We start from the raw sequence: 10,000 nt of genomic DNA on the forward strand, positions 1-10,000 counted from the left end.
TGTGGAGCAGGGGTAACGTCACCGCCTGATGATTAGTTGGCCCGGGTTCGATCCCCAATCCCATCGATGTCAGTGTGTTTTGCTTTGCATAGAAAACATATGCTAAATACCAGTCATCTTTAACTCTCAACTTTGACTTTAAATATGGATATTTAAATATGGATCCTCCTGGGTAGGTGCTAAATCATCACTGGGCACAGCACATGTTCCTTTAAAGTGTGCAAAGTGTAGTGCTTCCGCTGTCAGATTTGTATGAAGGAGGGGAAGAAAGGATAGAGATTTTGGAGTGTTGGGGTCAGGAGAGTGCTGTGTGTGTGTGTGTGTGTGTGTGTGCGCGCATGTGTGTGTGTGTGTCTATGTGTGTATGTGTGAATGCAGGCTTCTTAGCATGCAGCAGAGGAGGATTCACTCCTACTCTGCTGCAGTAGGAGCCCTGCTTGACCTTGGCTTCGGAATCTGTGAGGCGGTCTACATGTTTATTGTTTGTTATGATTGTAGTATGTAGTGTGTATGTGTGTTATGAATTCAAGATCACATGCTCTCCACAGTATTCATAGTGCACATGAGTGTATGTGTGTGTGTGTGTTTGTGTTGGGGGTGGGGGGGGTGGGTGCGTGTCTTTGTGTGGGTGTGTTGTGTGGGTGAGTGTCATTTGTGTGCAATTGAATGTGATTATGTGCCTGAGTGAAATTTGGTCTCTGCATTTATCCCAATCCGTGAATTAGTGAAACACACTCAGCACACAGTGAACACACAGTGAGGTGAAGCACACACTAATCCCGGTGCAGTGAGCTGCCTGCAGTAACAACAGCGGCGCTCGGGGAGCAGTGAGGGGTTAGGTGCCTTGCTCAAGGGCACTTCAGCTGTGCCTACTGGTCGGGGTTCGAACTGGCAACCCTCCGGTTACAAGTCTGAAGCGCTAACCAGTAGGCCACGGCTGGCCCTACATCAGTTCAGGAGAGGCATGTATGGGAGGTTGTCACAGAAATGAAAAGGGTGTTTTCATACCACAGTAGGTCCTTGTGCTCATGTTAAAGGCTTTACACACACACACACACACACACACACACACACACACACACACACAAACACACACCTTACCCACAGCCTCTTTCCATCTTACATCACTGCTCTTCCCTTTAGTGTGTATGGGCATGCAAATGTGAGTGAGTGTGTGTGTGTACATCAGAAGTAGCTGCACTGTGGCTGCAGAATAGACCAAATCAGAAATGTTTGTGTGTGTGTGTGTGTGTGTGTTTGTGTGTGTTTGTCAGAGAGAGAGAGAGAGGGTGCCTGTGTATGTGTGTGTGTGTGTGTGTGCCTATGTGTAATGGATCTCTAATCAGATAGCACTTTCTGCTTACTTGGTCATCTTCTCTGCTCATCTGCACCTCAGCTTGACCTTTCACTTCCTGTGTGAGGTGGCGTGTGACCCCTCTGGCCGATGGGGGTGATGTGGCGGACGACAGGGCCTGTGACCCCAGACTGTCAGGCGGGGATGTGAGCCTTGGCAGTCTGCAGACTGGGCAGTTTGATTTCTCACACTTGGCACATAATAGGGATGTTTCTCCATTCCCCCTCTCCCCCTTATCAAGAGTCACAATACATTAGCGTCAAGCAGACACTGTGTGTGTGTGTGTGTGTGTGTGTGTATGTGTGTGCGTGTGTGTGTGTGTTTGTGTGTGTGTGTGTGCGTGTGTGTGTGTTTGTGTGTGTGTGTGTTTGTGTGTGTGTGTGTGCGTGTGTGTGTGTTTGTGTGTGTGTGTTGTGTATGTGTGTGTGTGTGTGTGTGTGTGTGTGTGTGTGTGTGTGTGTGTGTGTGTGTGTCGTCCCTTGTTAGATGAGCTGGATGCGTGACTTTGAGAGGGTGAGTGCTCTCCACTCATTGCCAGAGCTAGTGAATCTGCGTCGGCAGCGGAGCAGCAGCCCTCTCAAGGGTGTTTGGAGGAGAGAGAGGCTCCACATCCAGCACTGAATCAAATGCAGCCTGGTCCTCTAATGTGGGCTAAAGAGCCTCCACAGCCTGATACAGACCCAGGGTGTGGGCTATACACTCAGCGTGAGTGAGTGAGTGAGTGAGTGAGTGAGTGAGTGAGTGAGTGAATGAGTGAGGGAATGAGTGAGTGAGTGTGTTAGTGAGTGAGTGAGTGAGTTATAGTGTGAGTGAGTTTCTCCTCCATAGCCCGTGCTGATTCAGACGCAGCCTGTGGGCTATACACTGACAGCTACAGTACACTGTCATGGCACCCAGGAGTAATATTGATTATATGTCAGTTACTGCCTTTTGCATTTGCACGACTCCTTATTTTTTAATACATAATACAAAGGCAGAGTACAGTATCTGACAAATAAGGGTCAAAGGTCAACTTTGAGCACAATATTTTTTATATACACACATTTCTTTATCAGGGCAACAAGTCACCAGATTTTCATTGTTCTACCTATAATACATTTGTGTAGACAAATCAAGCAACTTTAAAGTCATTTTTCTCAGTTTGACACTCTGGTCAGTTACTGCCTTTTGGCTTTGTAGGGCAGTTCTGATCTCAGGGTAGGAACCCCGTGAGTGAGTGTGTGAGTGAATGGATGAGCCATTGAGTCAGTGAATGAGTGAGTGAGTGAATATGTGAGTGATAGAAACTATGTGAATGAGCAATCAAATGAGTGAGTGAATGACTGAGTGAGCAAGTGAGTAAGCGAGTGAGAGATTTTTTCATAGTGAGTATTGAGGACATCCAGTTAGATGATATTGGGCTGGAACTTCTAACAGTGGGTTAGCAGCGGGAAGAATAAGAGTCTGCTGGCCTGGTTGGTCTCTGACGGGTAAATAAAACACGAGTCTGCTGATGAGTGATTAGTCCAGCAGTCTGCTCTAATTAAACACTACAATCTGGGGGAAGGCTTTGGGAAGGATCTGCTTCTGTCGAGGGCAATCTCCAAACAACCTCCATTTCTCAATCCTCATTTCTCAATTCTATCTTGGGCTGAGCATCTCTGATGTTTCTCTGAGTTGACTGATCAGCCATTGAGTTAAATCTGCTTTTGAATTTACTGAAATGTTAAAACATCTCTCTCTCTCTCTCTCTCTCTCTCTGTAGGTCCAGTGGCAGTGATCAGTGGAGAGGAAGACTCTGCGAGTCCTCTTCATCATGTAAACCATGGCATCATCACTCCATGCACGCTAGATGCAGGGCCTGACGCGGTGGTGATTGGAATGACCCGCATCCCTGTCATTGAGAACCCGCAGTACTTCAGACATGGACACAACTGCAACAAACCCGCCACCTGTGAGTACACATAGATTGCGAACACACACAAACGAACACACACACAAACACACACACACACACACACACACACACACAGACACACACACACCCTAAACATTAGCTCCGCACTGAAGAGATGAACCAGCCAATGCCAAAGAGATGAAACCAACCAATCCTCCGTGAGTAGCGCGCACACACAGTGCTTCAGACACCTCCAACCAACTCAGCACCTGAAGGAGAAGCATTACAGTACAGTCAGGAGGTGGACAGGTTCTCTCCTCTTCAATGTAAGTTGCCATAGTGAGCACCTAGATCCAACGAGTGTTGAGTTTGCACAGTAATTCCACAAACTGAAGTGCTTGACCTGGGTATTAGGTTACGCAAACAGCATTAACCCCTCTGACAGGTCGTCTGATCACCTCCAATAACAATAGCAATAATAACAACAACATGCCTATGAAAACAGTTACCATGGTTGCGGTTGCCACAGCCAGTTACTTTCTTGAAGCTACAGCAGGCAGCAGGTTTTTAGAGCAGATCAGCTGTGCTCACTCTGGGTTTGATTTGTAGGCCTTAGTCTCTTGCCCAGCTTTTTAAGAGCATCGCAGCCTGTTTATCTTTTTTTCATTCATTTCACTGCAGTTTCTATGGGGTAGCGATTTAGCGAGTCTGGAACTGGACTTTAAAGGATGGCCATAAAGTAGAGAATGATTTCCACTGTTTTGTCTTCACTATGTACACAGAGCAGTGTGTCTTATCTTTACTGCACCCCCAAACCTCCATGGATGATTGTATAGACACACACACACACACACATACATACACACACACACACACATACACTTTCGCACATACACACATGCATAGATAAATGTACACGCACACACACACACACACACACACACACACACACACACACACACACACACACACACACACACACACACACACACACACACACAAACATTAACTCACACACTTTATCCACATCAGAGAGGTCTTTGAATCTTTGAATTGAGGTCACAGTGCAATGTTTAGTTTCCTGTTCTCGTCAGCCAATAAATTATGGATAATCAGCGTTTGTCTGGTTCAGCAGACAGCAGTAACAGCTCTGGCTGTTACCAGTTGAACAGAAATAACTAGAAATGACCTATTACCAAGTGAACAGAAAGAACAGGAAATGACCTATTACCAAGTGAACAGAAAGAACAGGAAATTACCTCTTACCACGCCAGAGATGTGCCTTAGTGAGGTTGTGTCTGCTTTCATGGGTGGAGTAGATCAGATGGAGTTTAATATTCACCTTATTGAGGTGGCGCTCAATGACGGGCTGCTCCAACAGATTGGTTAAACACACATATGGCTGAACACTTTTGTTTAGTAGTGTGGTGAAGCAGTGGGACAGTCTCTGCCTATGAAACAGTTTGGTTCCAAACTCAAGCTCAACGTTGCCACTGACTCACTTCACTTTGAAGCAGGTCTGTTGATGCAGCACATACAGTATATACAGTGCTGTAGCATAATGCATCTCTCTTCCTCCTGTATGCAGCATAATCTTGCTGTGTTATATTAAATAGTATCACCATTAGACTCCCTGATATTGACTGAAACTGTTGGCCTCAGCAATATTGTGCAAGTCTATTGCAGTGTTTCCCAAGTCTATTGCCGGGGCACACTGGTGTTTCATGAGGGCGGGGAAAGTGTGTCACATGAAAGTGTGTCACATTGTGTCACACACAAATCCATATTGAGGGTTTTTTTCCTCCTTGATAATCATTAACAATTTGCCCAAAATTGTAGGCTATTGAAATCTCATTTCATTATTGCTTTTAAAGCTAACTGTATTTAATCTGCGTACTGTTTTATGAATTCATCCACTTGTCTCGGCACCATTTATGCTGTTCAGGGAATGTTACACCAGCGTGCCATTAACAGCCAATCACACCTCAAACGACATAATTTAGCTGCGTTCTGAAGTGACAAAAGGGTTGTTTGCTACGTCATGTTGTATCGCTTAAAGGAATTAGCAAAAACTATACAAATACTTCAAATGGATAACTGACCATGAAATAGACCCATCATCATGTGTCATACTGAACAGAAGATAAAAAAGATACTTAAAGCGGGACAGCAGACAGACTACAGAAGGCTACAATAATGCTTGAACTATGGTTTCACGTGAAAGAAAACACTGGTCTATTGTACCATACCCTGGAATATAATTCTACTGTACAGATATAAACAATATGCTACAACAAACACACACACAAACAAACACATACCGATATTTTTAATGTGCATGTACACAGATACATATGCAGAAACAGGTGTATGCCTACTTACATGCAGACAGGCACATGGATATACAGTACATACACATGCTTGCACACGCACACACACACACACACACACACACACACACACACACACACACACACACACACACACACACACACACACACAAAGTCATGCTTATATATGTATTATGAATTGCATGAATATTTGATGGCCAAATCGAAGGGTTTACCATTGAGTGCCCTGCTGCTCCAGCAACTATAGATCTGATAGAAAGCAATACATAAATCACACTGGCCCCGCCAGCCATGGTCGGACTGTCCAATTGGAAACCGCAAGGTTAAGGGCTACAGCCAGGACATCAGAGGTGAGGGAGAAGAAAAGATGAGAGGAGAGCAGAGGGAAGGGGGAGAAGAGGAGGGGAGGAGAGGAGGGGAGAGGAGGGGAGAGGAGAGGAGGGGAGAGGAGAGGAGGGGAGGGGGAGAGGAGAGAGGGGGAGAGAGGAGGGGAGAGGAGAAGAGGAGGGGAGAAGAGGAGAGGAGGGGAGGGGAGGGGGAGAGGAGAGAGGGGGAGAGAGGAGAGGAGAAAAGTGGAGGGGAGAAGAGGAGAGGAGGGGAGGGGGAGAGGAGAGAGGGGGAGAGAGGAGAGGAGGGGAGAAGAGGAGAGGAGGGGAGAGGAGGGGAGGGGAGGGGGAGAGGAGAGAGGGGGAGAGAGGAGAGGAGAGGAGGGGAGAAGAGGAGAGGAGGGGAGGGGGAGAGGAGAGGAGGGGAGAGTAGAGGAGAGGAGGGGAGAAGAAGAGAGGAGAGGAGAGGAGGGGATGGGGAGAGGAGAGAGGAGAGGAGGGGAGAAGAGGAGGGGAGGGGAGAGTAGAGAGGAGAGGAGAGAAGGGGAGAGGAGGAGAGGGGAGGGGAGGGGACAATAGAGAGGAGAGAAGGGGAGAGGAGAGGAGAGGAGAATAGAGCAGAGGGGAGAGAGAGGGAAGAAGATAAAGGAGCGAGACACTTGTCTGTTCTGAGAGTTTATTTTTTTCCAAAATAATATTTGTGTTGTTTAGTCATTTTTGGCTACACAATGATGGCTGTGTTGTTCCACTCCTGCGGCTTTGCCCAGTGTTTTATTTCAGCATGGTTTAAGACCAGTCTGTGTAACCCGTTAAGCAGTTGGATAAACCACTCACTGATTATCAGTTCACTGCTGTCCTGATGGGACCGATTTTAGCAGTCCACTGATATTGAATCCAAATGGTCTTGACAAATAAAGAAACTCAAGCTATTCTGTTTCTAATTTATATTGCTGCAGGGTTGAAGTGCTCGTAAATGGCATAATGATGTTATGGAGAGATAGCCTACGGGTCCGGAGATAATGTGTAATTGTATTTATTCTTTCTCTTGTTGTTTATAGTTGTGTCACAATTTACAATCTCCAATGATCATCTTTATTGGGCGGATCTTATTTCACTTTCATACAAAATACTCTCCTAGAATGGATTCTATGTCTTAAATACACAAACAGAAAGACCTACGTGGGATTTTTCTTTTTTTAATTTTCATTGTGTGCCTATCCCAGGAGTAGCCATTTTGTATGAGATGAGGTATTAACATGTACACACTTATTTGTGCTGAGAGTTAGTGCAGAGAGAGTACGTGTGAAGTTATTGAGAATTGTTATCGAGATATGATTCATTCTTAGAAAGGTGTTTTTGTGTACTGCCGCAGTGCCTACTGGACACGTGCTTATAAACAGGTAATAACAATTGACCAGTTCTTGCTTGTCATTCATGTATCCATGTGTAAGGACAGTCAGCAGTGGCAGCCCAGGCTGACTTACTGGCATCTTGACATGAGTCAATGAATGTTTCATAACGCCCAACAGGCTCCACATCGGCAAACACTATCAGTTTGATATGGGTGTGTGTGAGTGTGTGTCAAGGCAACTCAGCGGACTACTCGTATGCCAACACACACCCCAGCTGCACAAGTGTCAATAGAGGAGTAATACATATCAGAAAGACACACCCACCCTCTGCTCCCTACCGACTCATCCTCTCCTCTCTTCTCTTCTCCTATCATCTCCTCTTCTCTCTTCTCCTCTCTTCTTCTCTTCTCTCTTCTCTTCTCTTATCTCTTCTCCTCTCCTTTCCTCTCTTCTCCTTTTCTCTGTTCTCTTCTCCTCTCCTTTCCTCTCTCCTCTCCTCTCCTCTCCTCTTCTCTTCTCTCCTCTCCTCTCCTCTCCTCTCGTCTCCTCTCCTCTGGAGAGTCAGGTGTGGCCCGTAATTTCTCTCCCCGATCGTCCCCCACAGAGAGGGTCAGTGGTCTTGGCCAGCCACCCCCACCCCCCCCCCCCCCCATCCTGAGCCCCGGTCCCCGTGGCCTTGGGCAGACACTGGCGGGGGGTCCTCATGCTCCCTGTCATGGCACCTGCTGGTGGGTTCAGCCTGCGCCTGCTCCCTCACGGAGCTCAGCTGTCTCCTTTCACCAGCGCCATCTGCAGCCCGCGGAGTCGGACGCACTACAGTAAATACCACCTGACTGGAGATCAGCCACGGCCTCGTTATTCAGACTGCTTTGCCTTTGATTGGTTTATCACATGCAGCTGTCACATTAGGCCAGATAATGAGATCAAAATCTGTTTATGAAGATAGGCAATTAATATCTCCACCAGCAGCAGCACCACCAGCACCACTTCACCCCCCCCCCCCAACCCTCAGAGGGGTGGTGCACATAAAAGGCATGACATCCTCCCGCTGTGATGCTGTAAGTTTTGGATCAGATGCGGGGACTCCTGACTCATGGCTGTGCAGCTTGTTTGTTTTCCAGAGGCCTCTACGACAGATGAAACCCGCTCTGGCTGCCTGGACAGCGTTTGCTTCAGGCCCTTGTGTGTCTCTGCACTGCTTTTCACTTAATGTGTGCTGTAGATCTCACTGTGGCACTGTTGGGAGAGAAAGAGGAAAAGATAGAGAGAGAGGGAGAGAGAGAAGAAGAGAGAAAGAGAGAGGAAGCGAGAGAGAGAGATTCATGTAGTTCCCCACTCATGATCATTGGTGTGAATTATATCTCCATGTTTGTCAACACAGACGTGTGCCCACACACTTGTCATGGGGGGTGTTTTATGAGGTTATCAGTCTTACTGTCGCCCACACACACCACACACACACACACACCCCTCATGCTGCCCAGGTCTGATGAGGAAGCACATCCATCCCAACAGCCTGACACCATGTCCTAAGGAAGCAGGCGACAGACCATAATAGCAACAAGTCAATCACTCCCATTTACATCAATGAAGCCATACTAACTAGCAGTGAGCACAACAAAACACAATGTGCTGCAATGCAATGAAGTATTTTTGTCCCCAGTATTGATGGACGCTCCACCTCTGTGTTATGACTTGACACACTGCCTGTCTTGCATATGAGTTGTCAAATGTTTCAGGAGGTTCCTTTGGGACATAGAGGAAACAGTTGCGATGTGGACAGCTGCAACAAAGCATCACAATTCACCATGACAACGGTCTCTTACAGTAAGAAGAAGTGCGAAGTGTGTTTCTGCAAAGCAAACAAATTCACACAGTTCCCACAAGACAACAGCTGATCCTGGAACAGGTGCAGCCACGATCTGGACCGGTCTTGCAATCTTCTGCACACACCTCGTCTCAGCTCGCTTCGACCTCTGCAGGAACGCACAACAGCTGCTGGTGTGACCGTCAGCTCCCCCCTGTGAAAGGTGATCGAAGACGTCCCAGGTATGCAGTGGGAGCTGGACTCCAGTGTCCCACCTCACCGATGCACGTGCTCCAACCCCAGCTAACAAACTGCTTCTGTGCGGTGGAAAAATGCTCCAGTGTGGACCGTGACCTCAAACTAATGGCGCCCATGTACCCCTGAAACGCTGTTTAGCACGCGGGTATTAATCTGAGCGAGCGAGATTCAATAAGAAAGCTGCCTCCACAGCACTAATGCTCCCCCAGACGACGATGCCCCCCCCACCACCACCACTACCACACACACACACACACATACACACACACTCACACACGCCGCAGATGCAGGGGGAGACTAATGACCCTGTGCGTTAGCTGTGGGAGGGCCACCGCAAAACAGAGGGGCCACCTGATTGGTGCCCGGTGCTCTCCTGATGTCCTGCAGGTGTAGGAGCAGCAGGACATTAATCCTGATCTGTGGCTCCACAGGGTGCTGGGGGGGGGGGAGTGGGGCTGCAGACAGAGGACGACTCCCCACGGCTTAAACATAGATGCCTATCTATGCCAGCGACAGGCTAACTATCTTAATCAAACGGTTCCCTCCTACGCCGCCCATTGCAACTCTTCTCTCTCACTGTCCTTTGCCACCTGCAGATTGGATTAACTTAAGATATATGGCAGGGGGAAGTGTATGATAATGAACTCATCTTAATGTATCGAGTGCTGATAACAGG

The 10,000-nt window shown here is 47.5% G+C and overlaps 1 protein-coding gene across 1 annotated transcript in view; it reads left to right on the plus strand.

The window, feature by feature from the left end:
* ntrk3a (neurotrophic tyrosine kinase, receptor, type 3a) overlaps positions 1-10,000 on the plus strand; it is a 182,910-nt gene that overhangs the window by 142,758 nt on the left and 30,152 nt on the right. The window contains exon 12 of the mRNA XM_076301906.1: positions 3,099-3,287. Within this exon, the coding sequence (XP_076158021.1) occupies positions 3,099-3,287 (189 nt within the window). The remainder of the gene's footprint in view (positions 1-3,098; positions 3,288-10,000) is intronic.

This window comes from Alosa pseudoharengus, unplaced genomic scaffold (assembly GCF_046254945.1).
Source record: "Alosa pseudoharengus isolate Yale_2024_CS ecotype anadromous, Long Island Sound unplaced genomic scaffold, YU_APseudo_1.1 YU_APseudo_1.1_scf_10, whole genome shotgun sequence".
Classification (NCBI taxonomy): domain Eukaryota; kingdom Metazoa; phylum Chordata; class Actinopteri; order Clupeiformes; family Clupeidae; genus Alosa; species Alosa pseudoharengus.